This window comes from Melopsittacus undulatus, chromosome 7 (assembly GCF_012275295.1).
Source record: "Melopsittacus undulatus isolate bMelUnd1 chromosome 7, bMelUnd1.mat.Z, whole genome shotgun sequence".
Lineage (NCBI taxonomy): Eukaryota > Metazoa > Chordata > Aves > Psittaciformes > Psittaculidae > Melopsittacus > Melopsittacus undulatus.
The window spans coordinates 33,573,067-33,591,434 of record NC_047533.1 but is presented as its reverse complement, the minus strand read 5'-3'; the positions used below and the strand labels follow the sequence as shown (position 1 = coordinate 33,591,434).

Below are 18,368 nucleotides of genomic sequence, written 5' to 3'. Positions count from 1 at the left end.
AAACTTGTAGGCATCTGACATAGAAGGAAATACCGTAGTGCTAAGGGAAGAAAACTGTATACCTCAGACACTGACTCCTCACTTGAAGCTTGTAATTGGGAAGCACCATTAGCAGTAATTGAATCCTCTGCCAGACTGGATTGTACAGCAGGGAAAGGACAGGCAGTTACTTTAAAACATGTGAGCAAATGCTCCGTCCGTGCAAAGGGAAGTTATGCCATTGTTGCGGAAGCTCAGAGCAGTCAGTGGTGGAGAATGTTTTACTCTGCGTGTGGACATGCCACTCACCCTCCCTGCCTTTCCCAACAGCCACAGATACAGAGTACTAAAGCTCTGCTGGGGGGGAAGCAGGTTTTGCCACTGAAAGTCATTGTCGTCATGTTCAGAATGGATTCCAGGCATTCTCATGGTCTCTTTGAGTGTTGCTATGGCTGGTCCTGGTTTCCAGTGCAGAGGCCTGTGGCTGGAAAGCTTTGTGAACTTGGCCTGTAAGGTCTGACCCTCTCCGGGGAAGTTAATGCTCGAAGAAGTGAACATAAAGATTGTGTTTTCCAAATGTATTTTGAATGGAGGTGCAATAGGCTGGGACTCCAGAATCCCCCATCACCAGTCCTAGTCCCACTCAGGCTGGGGATGCATGTGCTGTACCGAGTCCTGGCTGCATGGAGCCTTGGGCTTCAGAGATGGCCGAGTCTGTGTTGTCCATTCAGTCCCCTTATCCCAGTGGCACAGCTCGGCAGGAAGGCAGCAGGGGTTGGTTTCTGCCTGCTGACCTAAGGATTTTGGGCGGAGGGGAGGTCCAAGTTAATCCACTGGGTTTTATTTCCCTAGACCCAGGTCTGTCGGGATACCGCCCTCCCCCGCCAGCGCCATGGCCCGCGGGCAGGACCGCCGTGGGAGCCGCCCTTGCCAGCAGCAGCCCCGACCCACCGCCATGGCGAGTGCCCCGCTGGGTCAGCCGGCGGGACCGCGTGTGAGAGACGTGCCGGGGCAGCCCCCGCGACATGGCGCCGCGGCCGCCGGCCCTCACAACCCGGGGGAGGGGGGGGGGCGGTGAGGCGGCTGTGCGGTTGCGTACGTGCCGCTGCTGGCAGGGGCGGGAGCTCGGCGAGCGGGCGGTGATGGTGGTGCTGGGCTGCGGTGCGGAGGTGAGCGGGGCGGCTGCCGGTGCGCTGGCACACTGCCCGTGTCCGGCAGGGCTGCTGGCTCAGGGAATGGAACGGGCTGGGGATGTGCGACGGGGTGTGCCCGCTATGGAGCAGCGCTCTTTGGCAATAACAGCCTTCCCTTTATTTCAGTCCGGTAGTCTGAGCGGTCTGCTGGAGGCAGGAGCTGCAGTGAATGCACCTGCAGATGCCTTTGGTCAGTCTCCAGCTCACCTGGCTGCCTGCGGTGGGGAAGCCTTCTTCCTACTTTGGCAACTGCAGACGGGAGCGAATTTGAACCAACAGGTGAAATACACAAGTTTTCCTCCCATTTCTAACCTGGCATGTCAGTAAATTCAGGTTATATTATTTGAATATTTTTTTTATTTAAGATTTTGTATACACACTTGTATTTCATGAGGTATCGAGGTTGCTTATTTTAGAATAACTTTATTTTTCAGTGAACCAGAAATCCTGTCTATATTGCATTAGTGATTTCATTTGCTCTGTATAATGTGATTTTCACTTACAATCCTGCATGCAGATGTCAAAAGAACCTCCTTTTTTTTTACACAAATGAGCATTCCTTTTTCCTCCAAAGTCAAATCCTTACTTCCAGTAAATGTAAGGATTCTTCCTCTCTCTGCAATTTAATTTGCCTATACCTCTGAGCTGGTAGCAGCAAGCTATTTGCCACAGCAATCCCTGAATGGTGCTGAAAGATGCTGTTCTTCAGTGTACAGCCTGTACTCTGTGTACCTCATCTATTAGAAGGTAAAGGTTGAACAATGACTGTTGTATGGGACAGGTTTACTGCTTTGCTGTGATGAATACACTAAACACTTATCAAGTACACTATACTAGCTATTGTCCTTTAATCTTTCTCAACTCATAACAGACACTCCATAAACAGTCATGATAGAGAGCAAGATAGCCTCATTTTATTCCCCTTCCTTCAAATTGACTGCTACATATAAACTGTGGTTTTAGGATTGCCTTGGAGAAGCCCCGATTCATAAAGCAGCAAGAGTTGGGAGTTTGGAATGTCTTGCTCTGCTTGTTGCGGGTGATGCCAAAATTGAGTAAGTTGGGCTACGTTTAGTTATTTCAAAAAGTGTCAGAGGATATGTATATTTTACAAATACTTTCCCTTGTTCAGAACATTCATGCCAAGACTATATAGCTTGAATGTTGTCATTAAGACCAGTACGAAAAACTGCCATAAACACCGAAGTAGCATAGACCATATGCTGTTGTTCAGTTCCGTGTTAAAAACCTCTACAGAAAGTGCTAAGAGAATATTCCTGATTGTAAGTTTTCCTTGTAAGTTTTCCATTCTGAGGGCACTCATCCTCTTCTTGCCTTTCTGATATGCTGAGCCAGTCATTTGTCTAATGACAGATTTTAAAACACTTATTCCTTGGTGCATTTAAAACCAACCCTCATATGAGTTTTGAGCTTGCCATGCTACCCTTGGCAAGCCTTCTTGGTATCAGTTCTCTGTACTTACCTTTATACCTCCATCTGAAGTTACCACTTAATCAAATTGAAGAATGCTTGCTCATTATATATATTGGATTTTAATGGAATGGTTATTGTTAACTCTGTTTCAGCTTGTGCAACAACAGCGGACAAACAGCAGCAGACCTGGCCCTGGCTTATGGCTTTCTGGAATGTGCCAGGTTCCTCAGGACAACTCAGCACACTCAGACAATGAAACTGAGAGGGCAGTCTGGCTACTCAGCAAGGGACAACCATGGCTTGCTGAGAGAGGATCCAGCTGCACAGAAACAAGAAGGTGAAACCACCAGATCCACAAGCAGGAAGAGGAGAAGATCAGGTGGTGTGTATACTGTTGGTTTATGACAGTTCAGAATAGGTTTTGAATACTCTTTATCATTTAAGTAAATAAACTTGGTGTTGGGTACGTCGCACTTGGATTTAGAAGCCTGCTCGTAAGGATCAGCTTGCATAAGTATTTAGAGTTATGGTCTTACCAAAAACCAGACAGTGCATGGGCAATGCCATGGAAAAGATTACTTTGTGGGGTGAATAGGGTGGAATCCCAGGTAATTTTACTGATGTAATGATAAAGCAGCTACAGAATTACTCGTTTGTTTGTATGACAGATCTGGTCTCCTGAAAAACAGCTTGTTATCCCAAAATGAAATCAAGGGGAATCTGAAGTCTGAAGAAGCATGACTATACTATACATGAGCAGCCAGATGTGTATGTATGTGCTGGTACATTGTCTCCTTCCAAGAAGGACGAAAGCTCGTTTGTTTCTACTTCTTAAAGAAGACTGTTGTGTTGTTGGTGTTACGTTGTTCGGTTGGGTTTTCTCCCCTAGAATAGTTGTTACTCATACCGCTATAAATAAATGGAGTATATAACAATTCCCTCTCTTTTTTCCTGTTTAAATGTGAGAACAAAGTTCATAAAATTCATTACATAAAGCCATTTTTCTCCCACACCTCCAATGTTATCAACAGTACCAGCAGCAATCATACCCTGGTCTGTATTCGTCATGCACAAGGCAGCTGGTGCTATGTGACTTGACAGGCAGAGGGCAATTAGTCTTTTTGGCAAGAAAGAATTCCATAACTAAAAGGATTAGGCATTTAATCTGTAAGGATCTTAGCCTAATAAAAATGCTGTATGAACATAAAGTTGTCCTTGCCAAAAGAATAATATTAGTTACCTAATAAATGTATTTGTAAGAAATACAGTTCACAGCAGATAACTCTTATTTTTAAAGGTTTCATTAAAAAATAAAATTCTTTAACCAGCAACATTTTGGTTTCACCTGGGTTCTGACTGACTGAAAGCATGGTTTTGAGTATTAACATAACAGTCATTATCTAGACCAGCCAGTATTCTGTTTTAGCATGTTCCAGCAGAAGAGTGGATTTTAAATAGTTTTGGGTCGTTGAGGTAGGCAGAGATTGTAATAGGCATCCTTGTTCCAGAATTCAGGGCCTTTCCATCCACACCAGCCCTGTACAAGAAAAAGGAACATAAGTTTTAAATCTACTACAATCCCATTCTTCTTACCTTCTACTAGCAGATCTATTGGTTTTTACTAATTTTAATCTAAGCAGTATGAATTCTCATTTACAGAATGTAGTGACATGCCATTTCCAGAAAGTTCTCTACATGCCTGGAAACACTTTAAGAGAAAAGACTTGAGTGTCTGTCTCCTCATTCCTCCCTCCCCACCACAGCTCATTTCCTGAAAAAAACATCTTCCCTCTCCTCTCTGCCTTCTGCTGATACAGAAACTAGTGTCATTCTGAAACTCCTCATTTCCAGTTTCTATTCCTCTTGTCTTGAATCCTTGCTGCCTTTGGTAATAGTTAATATTTCAGAACCAAACAGAATTCTAAGTATCAGAAGGTGTGCTGTTGATCCTGATCTGTCAGAAAAACAGTCCAACAAAGCTCTGAAGTTTACTGAGTAACACATAATTACATGAGCTGTTCTTGAAAAAAAAGAGCTACAAACTTAAGAGTCCACCTGTGCTCCTCCCCTGCCACTTTTTGGAGAGAAAAAGGGGTTCTGCAGGTGTTTTATCCCATTGGAGCATTCTGGAACACCCTGTAGCTGGTGCTACATGTTGTTTGGAAATCGTTTCTTCCTGTGTTCATTTGAATCTTTGATCATTATAGAAAAATGTTTCTTCATCAGCTTTTCTAGTTGGGCCAAACCCACAGGTATCAAATCAAAATAGGAAATAAAAGTTGGTGTTTGCAACTTCATATGAAGAACAGAAAAGAAATCGCTTACTTAACACCTATAGGATGATTTAGGCATGTTCACAGTTTATGTTTCTGACTCTTTACTATTACATAATGTGCTGTCATCCTTTTAAGTAGCTTTAAATATGAAAATAATCTTGCATACTTTTTAGTTCTTCAGTTTTCCTACATTTTTGAAAGAGCTCAGTACCTGCCCTATAGAATTAGTTCAAGGCCTGATCTGAGAGTGCCTTGTGCTGGCACTTAAAAAAAAAAAAGTTATCTTCTCTGCTTCAGAAACAGCATTTTGCAGGCGGAACAAATTCTTCTGTTTCATTCAAAATGCCAAACATTTATCGTATGTACTACTGGGTAAAAGGGGAGAGGGTTTCAAGAAAACATTTCTTTGTGCTATAAAACCTTTATGTAGTTGCTGACCTTGGATATCTTCCTGAAGACACTGAATTTCAGAAACTAACAGTAAGTAGCATATGTGCAGGTTAACTGAAATCATAAGGAATGGAGAAGCCATAGAATGGCCAATTTGTATTTGGTTGTACATTACTCGTTTAATGCCAAAATATGTGTTTACATACATGTGCATCAAGCCTCACCTTTTCCAAAATGACATGCAGATCTTCTCCTCCAGTGTAATGTGGGTCTAGAATCAAATACTTGATGTGCCCTGTAATCTCATTCCAAGCCACTCCTAATATTGTGTGAGCCAAAACGCCTCCACCTAAAACAGGAGGAACACAAACCTGTAGAAGCTTTTCACTGACACTGGCTATATGTGCAAACCTATGGTAAAAGTATGCCAACACTTCTATTAATTAACAAACAGATTAGTTTGGTTATCAAAATGACTATGAAGATGTCCTGTGTAAGATTCTTCACATTATGAACCAACATATCTTTACTACAACTAGGGAAGATTTCATACCAAACTTCGGACTTCTGGCACATCTAATTTGAGAGGTCCCCATCTGACACTAAATTGGGAGGAGTGGCTGACACACCAGAAGGCTGTGTTGCCATTCAGCGAGACCTGGACAGGCTGGAGAGTTGGGTGGGGAGAAACTTGATGAAATTCAACAAGGGCAAGTGTAGAGTCTTGCATCTGGGGAAGAACAACCCCATGTACCAGTACAGGTTGGGGGTTGACCTGCTGGAAAGTAGTGAAGGGGAAAGGGACCTGGGGGTCCTGGTGGACAGGAGGATGACCATGAGCCAGCAATGTGCCCTTGTGGCCAAGAAGGCAAATGCCATCCTAGGGTGCATTAGAAAGGGTGTGGTTAGTAGGGCAAGAGAAGTTCTCCTCCCCCTCTACTCTGCCTTGGTGTGGCCGCATCTGGAATATTGCATCCAGTTCTGGGCCCCTCAGTTCAAGAAGGACAGGGAATTGCTTGAAAGAGTCCAGTGCAGAGCCACAAAGATGATTAAGGGAATGGAACATCTCCCTTATGAGGAGAGGCTGAGGGAGCTGGGTCTCTTTAGCTTGGAGGAGACTGAGGGGTGATCTCATCAGTGTTTACAAATATGTAAAGGGTGGGTGTCAGGATGATGGAGCTAGGCTTTTTTCAGTGATATCCAGTGATAGGACATGGGGCAATGGGTGTAAACTGGAGCATAGAAGGTTCCACGTTAACATCAGGAAGAACTTTACTGTAAGTGACAGAGCACTGGAACAGGTTGCCCAGGGGGGTTGTGGAGTCTCCTACATTGGAAATATTCAAGGCCCACCTGGACAAGTTCCTGTGTGATGTACTCTAGGTTACCCTGCTCTTGCAGGGGGGGTTGGACTAGATGATCTTTCGAGGTCCCTTCCAACCCTTGGGATTCTGGGATTCTGTGACACCATCTTTATGGAGTGCCCAGTACAGATTAGGAAAACTTAAAATTGTAATTTATTAAAGCTGAAAGTGCTATTTCAATATTCTTCATTTTCTAAACCATGGCTGTCTTTGAAATAGTTTAGTTAGAGTTACAGCATTCTTAATGAATGGCATTTCTTATGTTGCTAATATTTCAGATTATTAAAACTGGTTTAACAAGAATTTGGCTAAAGCCCTTCTCTTCAAAGCCAGGTAAACACTACTCTTCTGTGATGGAAATTCTGGGGAGCTTCTCCTCCTCTAGAGAGCAGAAGTCAGGTCTTGAGTTCTGACTTCCACAGCGGTTTTTAAGAACACTTAGATTGACTTGCGTTACTTGGTTTAATACTGAGCTTGGGAGAAATACTGAGTGGAAAGACACCAGCTAGAATAAATTGTACTGTCTTCCAGGCTTCCCTGGGAAAAGCATAATTTTTAATTCACCTAGGGTTCTGATTAACTCTTGTACAGTAAACAGAATGACTTCTAGTTGAAATGGAATTCAGTTTAGGGAGGCCACACTCTTCTGTTGGCATTCTTTCATAGTCAAGCACTTACCAATCATAACTGGAGTTCCTTCAGTCTTGAAATGGTTAGCAAGCTCTCTTCCCTGCAATGCCAGTTCAGAACCCTGGCTGGGTAAGAACAACAATAGATACGTCATCCTCAGTGGACTTAATTTGCTGATTATGTTACACACATTAACTACGTAAGGTACTGTATGTAAGTAACTGATGAGAAAGTGGCTTAAAGTTTTTCTGTGTAAACATCCTGGGATCATCTGAAAAAAGTTTTTTTAATGCAGCTTACAGATTCTGATTCAAGATAGTTTTCAGTCCAACTTCACAGGCAATTACAGCACTCATACCCAAGCTGGCTTTGAAAAATCAAATCTCAAATAACATTTCAAATCTGTTCAAAGATACACTGACTTAGATTTGTTATAATCTCCCTGCTTTTCTTTTCAACTACGGGGACCAGCCACGGACAAGAGACATCTACATGGAAAAGAAAGGCACACACTCAATACATGCACATACTCCAGGACTCAGCTGAAGATATACGTCTGACAGAGATTCATATTCCTCTTAAAAGACGGACAGTACTCCCAAAACTGGTGACAGAAGCTAGGCAAGGAAATTAATACAGATATTTCTCATGTCTTGTCTTTCTTCATATAGCAGTTAACCTTTTGAAAACCCCAAGAAAGCCTGCATGTCTGCTTCTCAAATTCCTGGAGAGATTCATTAAATGTAGACAGAATACAAAATGGGAAATAACAGATTCCGTACGAGTGCTGTTGGTGCAGCTGTAAAGTCTTATTTCCATGAAGAGTTAGATGTGCTAGCTGGAAATAAGCTATCCACTGCCAGTGACCAGCTGAAAAAGATACATGTCATTTCTTCTCAGCACGGTAGTGATGTTGGCTTTTCTTAATTTTCTTAATCCTGAAAAACATCGGTGCTCCCTTGTAGCAGCGCTGTGAGGAATTCTACCCAGTTCACAAAGGAAGCTATTCTATATTAGGAATAAAAGGAATAAAAACCTTCACCCTGGCAGGACCTGTCACAGCTGCTAGAAATAATAAGTGGATCAGCTGCAAATATAAGCTCTGGAACAAAAAAGATTAAAAATGTGCTGTATAAAGCTTTACAAAAAAATTGAAGAACTGTTTTCTTACCATTAAGAATCACCACGGTCACATGCTCTTTCAGAATATCCACAGTAGAATTTAAATAAACATAGCTCATGAGTAATATTTTGTATGACTAGAGTTTTATACCATCTAAGCTAGTATATACTCTTTATTTCTTGGCTGTATTTATCACAAAACATTCAGGGATTTGTTATTCTGCTTAGTCCTGCCTACATGACAAAAATCCAGTAGCTTTACTTCTGATACATGCTGAACATTATTCTTTTTGTCCCAAACATATTTGTAGGGTTCTTTATTGCGTATAAGAGCATCAGATTGTCAAAACAGAAACAAATTCCTTGTTTTATCTGTCACACAAACCCAGAAAAGAGCACATTATTTCCAGGCTGCTCAGCAGTTTGCCTCAGTCCTTAACTGATGGGCTAGCAGTATGAACAAAGTCATAATTCACTGCCAGTGCGCACTCAGTTCATTATGACTGCCAGGCTGTGAGCCTGCTTCAAAACCTGTTTGTGGTGCAAAAGAAAAGGCTGAATTCCACATCAGTTTGCGTATTGTTAAGGAATTTGTAGTAACTGCAACCTGGAACCCTAAGCCCCCAAGAAATTTAGCAACACCTTCACCTGTAAGCATTTAGCACAACCAAAGTCAGCAATACAAGGTTGATGAACATGGAATCCTTAAAAGATTTATCTCCTTTATTATCCCTATTCCCCCATATACTGTAATGGTAATTTGCATTTTAAGGCGCTCAGGTTTTTTTAGTTATTACTGAGTTGTTAAACAGATAGCAATTCTTACCTGACAAATAATATTTTTGATGTTATTCCAAAAAGCTGATTCAAAACAAGTTGTACCTCAATAGACCCAATCCACTGCCGTGACCCAACAAATGCTGCAGGCTTGTCTCCAGCATCAACCAGTGCCTTTGCAACATCGTGAGGAAGAAAAATAAATGTCAACAACATATAGTAGGCAACTCTACCATGATGTGGGAATGTGTTTTGAACCTAGCTGGTCAAAAGCAGACAAATGGATCTTGGATTAAATTCACTGCTGTTCTGTTTCGGAAACATCACTTGAACCTGAATGCCTGTAAGCACAGAATATCACCCCAGGTCCACAGGTAGACCTCAAGCTGGGATGGTGAGCACTTAGTTGTCAAATAAAGTAGTGCATCCTTTGTACTACAGGAGCACTTCACAGACTGAAGTACCTGGATTCCCATTCAAAGCACTTCAGAAAAGGATCCATAAAATAGTGCTCTCAGGAAGAAGCCACTGAAATACACTGAAGGCTGAGGTTTGTTTTAAACTGTTCTCCATTCTGGGGCTTGTATGTTACACACAGCACTTTAGGAGACATTTCTGCTGAGGATCCAAAGCCTCCTGAAAGGCTACTGCCTTCTTATAGATGCCTAAAGATACTACAGGAGTGTATGGACTTCAGTTGCTTTTAAGTGTGGATTGATAAACATTCAGGAAATGCAGTTTGCAGTTTTAACGTCAGAGCTCACATCCCTGTTAGGTATGATGAGAGTTGTTTTATGGACTGAATCAACCTTTGCTAAAAACATGCAGTAAATAAATACAACACAAAGTACTACTATTAGAAGACTGAAGATAACTGCAGTATTTCTTGCTAGGCATACAGTATTAGCTATCCAAGCCTACAGCTTTTCTTCAATGTTGTTAATGGAAATGAATGTATTCAGGTATGCATACAAATTCATAATAGAAAAAGAAGTGGACAGGTAAAAAAACCAAAGAAAACGCCACTACTCTCAAAGGGAAAGTTGCAAAAGAAGCGCTAAATCAGTATACATAGCAGCTGGAGACTTACCCAGCTGTCACTGAATATAAAAAGCAGTTTTAAAATGGATTTTAATATGATGCATTGGGTTGTTTTCTTTCATTTGGTGAAAACAGGGAGCTCCTGATCTCAGCTTCCAATAGAACATTAGTCCAAGGAAATATTTAGAAGCCTATCTTAATGAGTTATTTGTACAGATGTTACCCAGCACTGATAAACATTTGGAGACAGATCTCCTGTAATAAAACTACATAAATAATAATTCAGAACTACTAAAGTTCAATTTAAGAGAGAAATTAAAAATACCACACAAATCCAAAAGCTAAAATATATGAACTGATGAATTTTAAGAATAACCTATACAAACTTTTCTAGATGAATATGCACAAAATAACTAACTCGCTTAAATGTCCTGTACCTGTTGAATCTCCTTGTGTGTTGGTATAGGTGCATCAATGTAACCTTGGTGCTTGAACCAAGAACAGACTGTCTGCAAAGACCGATAGGCACAGCCCCAACCACTGTCATCAATCCGATCCTGCATATAGTGGTGGTAACTATAGACACCATGTACTAAACAGACCTGCACAGAAAGAGATAATACAAATGAATCTGATCACACTTGCATCAGTTTCAGAGAAGGCACATCAGTTGTCACTTGAACTTTAAAAGTCTTCAGTTTGGAACTGAAAATCTTTGGGAGAATAGAAGGATTGTTATTCACACACGATTACTCCTCCTGTCTTTGCTTCCTAAACATTTCCCATCAATTTTAGTTTCTTGTCCTGGTTCTGAGAAACTTCAAAAACACATGCTAAAAATGTGTAAATCCTTTTCTAAGAAAAGGCAGTTTTCTTTGAGACAAATACAGCTAAAGCAATGCCATTTTTGCTTAAAAGGCCAAGTCAGACAATATTGTATAGATGAGAAAGTGAAATAACAAAATTACTTCTTAGAATAACAAATCTCGAGTAAAATCAGAAGTACTTTCTTACAAGTGTTCCAATTTAAACTTACCATACCAGACTCCATACCAGGTGAATTAACATGTAAATGTGGATTTCTGAGATATCCATCTTTATATGGTTCATCTGGAAAATGATAAGCATTTGCTCTCTTGAAATAGGGTCTGTCACAAGGCAGGTTGAATAACCCGTGCAATTCCTACATGCAAGTTCAAATAAAGAACAGAATTAAAGTTCTGGATTAAAAGAAACATCATATTGAAAGTAACAACAAACAATTTAACGGCATAGTTTAGCAAAATAATGTACTAAAATCTGGTTAATTAACTATCCAGCATGTACGCTTACTACTAGATCTGACCTCTCAAAGGAAGTTCAAGCAGGCTTAGCTCCTATCTAGAGGGCCCACTATTTCATAGAATCATAGAATCAGAATAGTTAGGGTTGGAAAGGACCTTAAGATCATCTAGTTCCAACCCCCCTGCCATGGGCAGGGACACCTCACACTAAACCATATCACTCAAGGTTTCATCCAGCCTGGCCTTGAACACTGCCAGGGATGGAGCATTCACTACCTCTCTGGGCAACCCATTCCAGTGCCTCACCATCCTGACAGTAAAGAATTTCTTCCTTATATCCAATCTAAACCTCTGCTGTTTAAGTTTGAACCCGCTACCCCTTGTCCTATCACTACAGTCCCTAATGAACAGTCCCTCCCCAGCATCCCTATAGGCCCCTTTCAGATACTGGAAGGCTGCTATGAGGTCTCCACGCAGCCTTCTCTTCTCCAGGCTGAACTGCCCCAACTTTCTCAGTCTGTCTTCATATGGGAGGTGCTCCAGTCCCCTGATCATCCTCGTGACTTGTTCTAACAGTTCCATGTCCTTTTTATGTTGAGGGCACCAGAACTGCACACAATACTCCAAGTGAGGTCTCACAAGAGCAGAATAGAGGAGCAGGATCACCTCCTTCATGCAGTCCCATTACACAATGCCTGCTGCTGGAGCCCCACTGAAAATATCATGAGTGAGAAATCTTATAAAAGCATGATAAAATACCCCATAATAGAAAAGGATTACAGTTTCATCTATCTAGCAGTATGGATACACACTATGAATTATAACTTTAACTAATATTGAAGACATACAAATGCCACATACTGAGACAAAGTAAAGACACTGAGCTTACAGTTTTAAGCAGATTCATTCTATTTTTAAATCTCTTATGCACTGTTTACAACACATCAGCCACATTTAAAGAGATTTATTGTCTTATTTCACAGAGCTTAAAAGTGAAAGGAATGATGAGATCATCTAGGATAAAGTTTGTAACACAGGTAATATATTTTGTGCAGATGGTCTAGTGCTGAACCCAACTACATTAGCTACAGCAACACTCAGCAATCCTGGATAAGAATGATACAAGAAGACAGAGAGCAGGAAAGACTTAATGTGCCACCAGTGCCTGAGGCCACTGCAAATAAAAGGAACAGATTAGGTTTTATACACCCAGGAAGAAGAAAATGAAAAAAACCCATGGCTTCTATGTCTCTAAGGCAGCAAAAGATTCTTTCCCTATTCTTGGTGTACATAAATGTGTGACCTGAACTGGTACCTGCTAGGTATACATCTCAATCTGAAAGGCCACATCAGAGCAGTTTCCCCCCTCATCCGTATTGCACCAACCCAGAAACAAAAGCTAGCTAAGCCTCATCCACTGTGACCTTTAAAAAACAGCCTCCTCTGAAAACAACAAATAAAACACCTCTAACACGAATCGTTTCAGGACATTTGGCAAAGCCTGAAAGTAATAACACACTAGAAGTAATCTGATATTCTACCATGGAAGTGAAGAAATTTAAAGAACACAGTACCAGAAGTATAATTCAGATAAAACCTATCTTATATAGTTTTAAAATTTCTATTGACCCCTTACAAAAATGAGATCTGGTAAAATACCATAACAAAGCAAGCTTCCATATTCAGTATATTGCTTCAGTTACAATAAATTGAAAAAATAGCAGTATCTGTCAGTATGTATTCTACAGTGGCTAAATGAAAAGCTTTACCAGTGCTTCAGTTACAACAATCGTCCTTAGAAATAAAAAAATCAAGTTCTGTTAGAACTGGTTGGCTTTACCTTTCTGTAACTCTCCAGTTGATCATCTGAAATACCTGTAGGGTAAGAGATGGTTACAAGGTGGTTTTTCCCTGGTAACATGAAATGAAATTGTTCTGGTACCACAATTGATGATCCCTTCACATATTTCATGATACATCTTTCCATGTCAGTTAGTTGCCTGTGAATTGCTTTCACCAGGAGATTCTGTACGCTGCAAGATATAAGGGAGAATGTTTAAAGGGTAAGAACAGCAATGGAGGATCATTTTCTCTCATTGCTCTCATTGTTATATGCATATTTGCACCTGGCCTGATGAACTTACTACTTCCATACGTCCATTCTCACAGAGAGAGACAACCTTTCTGTGCTCTACTGAAAGCTTGTCCACCCACAGAAACTACTCCCTACTGATTCAACGCTCCAAAGTGAAGGTACCCTACTCAGAAATACAACCATTATGAGCCTTTGCCAAAATCAGTTACATATATGACTACATAGGATTTTGTTTGTTTTTTTTTTTTTTTGGCATTTTGTCCACCCCAGTTAGCAACCTTCAGAGTCAAATCCTCTGGAAAAAAAATGCAAGGAAAAAATACAGAGGAAAACTCTTAATGTTTTCCACCTTAACTTACCCAGCTGTAGCCCCTAACATAGTACTGAGATTTAACCAGTTAAATTCCATATAAAACATGCTAAATAGTGCTTTATTAAACTGATAAATGATAGAGTTTTACTTAATTATGTCAAGAAAAAGCAGAAAGTAATCTGAAAAATTACAGCTTCAGGAAACACTTACTTTCCCCATGTTTCCTCTGGAGAAACAGATACAACAACATCAACTGGTAATGTCATATTTATGTAGTGGTGGTCTTTATTTTCCCGTTCAATGACTGGAGCCAAAGCAGGTAATGAAGACGTCATTTCCAGCATAAGGTCTATATTGACTATCTGCTGCTGCAGAGAATAAAGACACAATATTAAGTACGTCTCTAACAACACAGGCACCAAGAAGACAAGAGTAAGACTGTAAATATTTGGTATCAAACTCAGTAATGAAATACTTGGGTTAAAAACAAAGCTATTAATGTTAAATACAAACTTCTGCATGCTCATCTACTGTACATGGGTCTCTGCATTCACACTGAGTCTCAATGACTTTTAAAGTACTCTTTTAAGTCATGTCAATGTCTGTTTTGTACAGAAATGCCTAAGGAGGGCAGACCTGAAAATAATTAAATGACAGGCTGTCTAAAGTTATGATTAAGGTTGTTATGATAGGTTGTTTAAATTCATTTGTGTGGTGAGACACATACCGTATCTTGTAACTTTTTATCCTTTTTTTTGCCAAGCTTTCGTTTGGTCTCATCATCTTGATCAAATCTAAAGCATCAACAGAAAGAGAAATTTCTAAAATATTAAATAAATCTATTTTAAAAAGAAGTAATTAAAATATACTCACTGTATATATTTTCTTATCTCCTTACAAGCAGACTCATCAGTCAGCTCTGGAACAGTGTTCATGCCACTGTTAGGCCACACATAGATTGAACTGTGGCAAATTCTTAATATAAGAACATCCGAGGACAGTTTGTTTGCAAGATCACTGAAAACATATCCTAATGCCTTTTTTGTTGATGCCTCTGAAACACAATAAGGATACAATTAGCCTAGAAAATGCCCTCACTTTTGTTATGGCTGCTGGGTGTACATCTAAAAAAATTGGTATGCTTTGACTTGGAATACAAATGTAAGTTCTGTTATGATCAGAAAAATGGCTATGGAAACAAAAACTGAGATCAGACTTCATTCAACAGGTCTGTCTCAAACATTCACATTCATACCTCCCTTGACAAGTGTACTGTTTCTCTCAGATGCTGTCAGCTATGAAGAGCTCAATAAACTACAGAAGAATAACATATACCTTAGTCAATTCTCACATCAGTAACTCAACCAAGCCTACAGCTGCAAACAAACTTCTGTGTACAAACATCTACATATGGTTATAATCCTATGGTGATTAGTCTTTTGAGTAAATAAATCCTGGAAAGATTCAGTCTGAGTCATGTGTTTCGAACTTGGTATTATTCTTCAGAAATACAAATAAAACCCATACTAAATCTTTTGAAAGGCAGGACATACGCTCCTGCTGCAGACCAAGTTTCGGCCAATATAAATCTGTATGTGTAAACCACACAGCTTGCCTTTCAGAGCTTGAAAGTGTTAGGAAAATCAAACAAAACTCCTAACAAAAGAAAAAGTTCAGTGCCTTCAAAAGGAGTGGTCTGCCATATTTACACACTAACAGGTGTGAATACCATGCATTTGAAAACCTGAGAATCACTCTGTTTCACTGTGGTTAAAATTCACTCCAGTGTACACAGTCAAATAAATACTCTTCTCTGAGGACACAATTCACAAGAGGTTGCTACGTATCAGGCCAACCTATTCAACACTTCTATTATATGTGATGAATTGAAATGAGCCCAAGTTCCTTTTCAAAGCTCACTAACACTGAATTCAGAGTTTCAAGTAAAGACATGCCCTTTAAAAATGCAGCAGTTACACTTGAGCAAGAGACACCTTACTTCTGCTGTCTGCCATATGATAGCTCAGTGGCCACTGAGAGCCTTGAGCAAACTTTCTGATGTGAACATCGTATTACTGCAGAATGTGAAATTAGTGGAACTTCCTGAGTCCCTTGTTACCACATGGAATTGCAGTAGCCAATCCTGCCTAAATTCAGTAGAGTAACTAGTTAGCTTGTTCATCTTCTCTATTTCTCTAGAAAGACTGGACCACAATTGCAAAACTATTATTAATATAACCCTGTTATAACCAAATTCATTAAGTTATTATTCTCTGCTTGCTTAGAATTTCAGGGTCTACTTTGGATTCAAACTGGATCCCAATACCGTATCCATAAGTGGAAAAAACATGCAAATAAAATTACCTGAAAATGGTAATTTAATTTTTACTTCAAATTAAAATAAAAAACATATAATGGAAAAAGACTACCAAAAAGTAATGCAGATAAGGAGTAACATTCTTTGTACTTAATCTTTATGGGTTTGGAAAAAACACAACATCTGGTGAAAAGCCAGGAAAATAAACATCATAATAGTTAATTAATAAAAGGTTATTTATATAAATGTTAAGAACTCTATTATAGTCTTGTAGACACACCATCAGTAGTTGCTAGCTGAAATGCAAGGTCCAAGCCTCCTCTTATCCTAAACAGTATGTCCATAGCTTCTAGAATGACCTGAGGAGAAAAAAGAAACAATGAAAATGAACATCTCTTTCAACATGCCTCCTCTCAAGTTACAGCAGACTGTTTATCACAGTGTCTGAACACACAGGTAATTACTGCAGCTGGTCAGGGTGTAAAAGGCCAGTGAATAAACAGGAAAGTGAGTGGCACAGCAGCACATATTTGCCGGAGCCAGTGCTTCAGTCATATTAGCATTGCTACAAATACAGTCCTTAAAACACATTTCCTACCTAAACAAGAAAATCTTAATTCTATACTTTAATAATTTAGAATTATTTTGGGTAAAATGTCATTGTTTCAATCCAAGTGTCATGTTTCCCATCCTCTGAGTCTTCTTCCAGTTCAAGTAAACCAAGGACTGCTTTGAGCATTAGAGCAGAAAGGTAACTGACCACATCTGTAAGGAAATCACAGCTTCCAAGAGGAAAACAAAAGGACACACACACACCTCCCCAGAACTCAGGCTAAGTTTCACATCTGACACAAGAGCTGCTGATGCCAGCACAGAAACCACCCTGCTGTTTCTTTCCCCTTCCAAAGTCCTTGCTCTGTGTCCCCACCACTGCCCCTTGCAGGCATTTTAACATGAACTTTATCAGAGAACTCCTTCAGATGGAAACCCACCCTTCTGTCCAGAGACTTTTCCAGCCCGATCAATTCAGGTCAAGTTCAACGTCCTCCTACAATAACCAGCTGTGCCAGCACAGAGGGGATCACAAGGTCCAGAGGGATGTGGGTATTCCTCAACCTAACAGTCCACAAAAAAAAAAAAAAAATGCTTCACAGCCTTAAGTGCTCTAAAAAGGTCACCAAGTGCCTCTAAGAGTAATTACACCCAGACCTTCTGGAAAGACTTCCTGCCTAACCATTTGCTTTCAAAGCGTGGGAAACTTCCAGATGTGATGCTACATTATTCATGAAATAAAAGAATCAAAGGATAGGGCTAATGTTCTTATCATTAAAAGTATTCTAAGCAGAAATACAGAAGATATGTGTGCCTGACAAAAACACAAGCATCTACAGTTTGAGCTCTGGGTAAATGATTTTCAGGTTTCCATGATTCTGGAGTACCAACATTTACTCCAAGAAACAAAAAAAGGCAAGGGTGTAATGTGCTACATTTTGGTTCCTGAAGCATAACCCTGATCTATTTCAGGTAATACAGTTATCTACATTTAAATGGTCTTGGAGTGTCGGATCCACAAGTACCAGCAACTGGAAAAAAAGGTCTCACTGGACTGATGTAGAAGATGGCTTTTATCTGAATTACTACAACCGAAGAATAACGTTCCTGAATGAAAAGCAGAGCTCTGCAGGAGTCAAGAGAGGCCGTGGCCTTTTGACAGGGGTCGTCAGGGATGATGGCGTCTTCCAACTGACCCCTGACAGAAGTCAGACAGCCGGACACCTCCGAGGCCCCGCGGGACATGGGCAGAGGCTGCTGCGGGGGGGGACGGACACGAAGGGGGCACCCCGCCTGGCACACCCTGAGCACCCCGACCTGCCCCCACGGGCCTCCCCCGAGGTACCGCCGGGGGCTGGAGGCCCAGACGCCTCCGCGGAGCCCCGGCACCAGCCCCCACTGTGTGCGTGCAGGGGAGCGGGGGGGGGAACCTGTGGGAAGCCCCCGGCACCGCTGACGAGCGCGGCCCGAACCCTCCCGCACCGGGCCCCCCGCCGCCCCCATGGCGGTGCCCGCTCGCAGGGGCGGGGCGCACTCACCACGTCCGTCAGCGCCGCAGCGGGTGCCGCGCCCGGCCGCATCCTCCCCGCGCACGCGCGCTCC

At 41.0% G+C, this 18,368-nt stretch overlaps 2 protein-coding genes across 8 annotated transcripts; one reads left to right on the top strand and one right to left on the bottom strand.

Annotated features, from left to right (window-relative positions):
* Nucleotides 1-933: 933 nt before the first annotated feature.
* ANKRD37 (ankyrin repeat domain 37) lies at nucleotides 934-3,541 on the top strand. Of its 5 annotated transcripts, none has more exons than XM_031048968.2 (4): nucleotides 934-973; nucleotides 1,299-1,451; nucleotides 2,136-2,227; nucleotides 2,759-3,541. In XM_031048968.2, exons 1-4 carry the CDS (start codon nucleotides 935-937, stop codon nucleotides 3,009-3,011), a joined length of 537 nt encoding a protein of 178 aa, XP_030904828.2. In that variant the 5' UTR covers nucleotide 934; the 3' UTR covers nucleotides 3,012-3,541. The 5 variants fall into 5 exon arrangements, with proteins under 5 accessions (XP_030904828.2, XP_030904832.2, XP_030904830.2 ...); XM_031048972.2 differs by lacking the exon at nucleotides 934-973 and adding an exon at nucleotides 1,080-1,148; XM_031048970.2 differs by lacking the exon at nucleotides 934-973 and having other exon boundaries at nucleotides 1,249-1,451; nucleotides 2,759-2,985; nucleotides 3,275-3,541.
* On the bottom strand, nucleotides 3,204-18,367 carry UFSP2 (UFM1 specific peptidase 2). Of its 3 annotated transcripts, XM_034064702.1 has the most exons (13): nucleotides 18,305-18,362; nucleotides 17,207-17,330; nucleotides 16,495-16,573; nucleotides 14,771-14,951; nucleotides 14,625-14,691; nucleotides 14,108-14,265; nucleotides 13,330-13,522; nucleotides 11,243-11,389; nucleotides 10,644-10,808; nucleotides 9,215-9,339; nucleotides 7,315-7,391; nucleotides 5,497-5,621; nucleotides 3,204-4,143 (listed from the first exon to the last, which is right to left on the bottom strand). In XM_034064702.1, exons 3-13 carry the CDS (start codon nucleotides 16,556-16,558, stop codon nucleotides 4,057-4,059), a joined length of 1,389 nt encoding a protein of 462 aa, XP_033920593.1. In that variant the 5' UTR covers nucleotides 16,559-16,573; nucleotides 17,207-17,330; nucleotides 18,305-18,362; the 3' UTR covers nucleotides 3,204-4,056. The 3 variants fall into 3 exon arrangements, with proteins under 3 accessions (XP_033920593.1, XP_033920591.1, XP_033920592.1); XM_034064700.1 differs by lacking the exon at nucleotides 17,207-17,330 and having other exon boundaries at nucleotides 18,305-18,367; XM_034064701.1 differs by lacking the exon at nucleotides 17,207-17,330 and having other exon boundaries at nucleotides 14,108-14,262; nucleotides 18,305-18,367.
* Nucleotide 18,368: the final 1 nt, after the last annotated feature.

Coding starts and splice junctions, on each gene's coding strand:
- ANKRD37 (XM_031048967.2), top strand. CDS start 1,254: ATGGAGCAGCGCTCTTTGGCAATAACAGCCTTCCCTTTATTTCAGTCC. Junction 1,452..2,135: donor GAGCGAATTTGAACCAACAG/GTGAAATACACA, acceptor CTGTGGTTTTAG/GATTGCCTTGGAGAAGCCCC. Junction 2,228..2,758: donor GCGGGTGATGCCAAAATTGA/GTAAGTTGGGCT, acceptor ACTCTGTTTCAG/CTTGTGCAACAACAGCGGAC.
- UFSP2 (XM_034064700.1), bottom strand. CDS start 18,346: ATGCGGCCGGGCGCGGCACCCGCTGCGGCGCTGACGGACGTG. Junction 11,390..13,329: donor AACTGGAGAGTTACAGAAAG/GTAAAGCCAACC, acceptor ACTTGCATGTAG/GAATTGCACGGGTTATTCAA. Junction 7,392..9,214: donor TCAAAAATATTATTTGTCAG/GTAAGAATTGCT, acceptor GTTCTTACCCAG/CCAGGGTTCTGAACTGGCAT.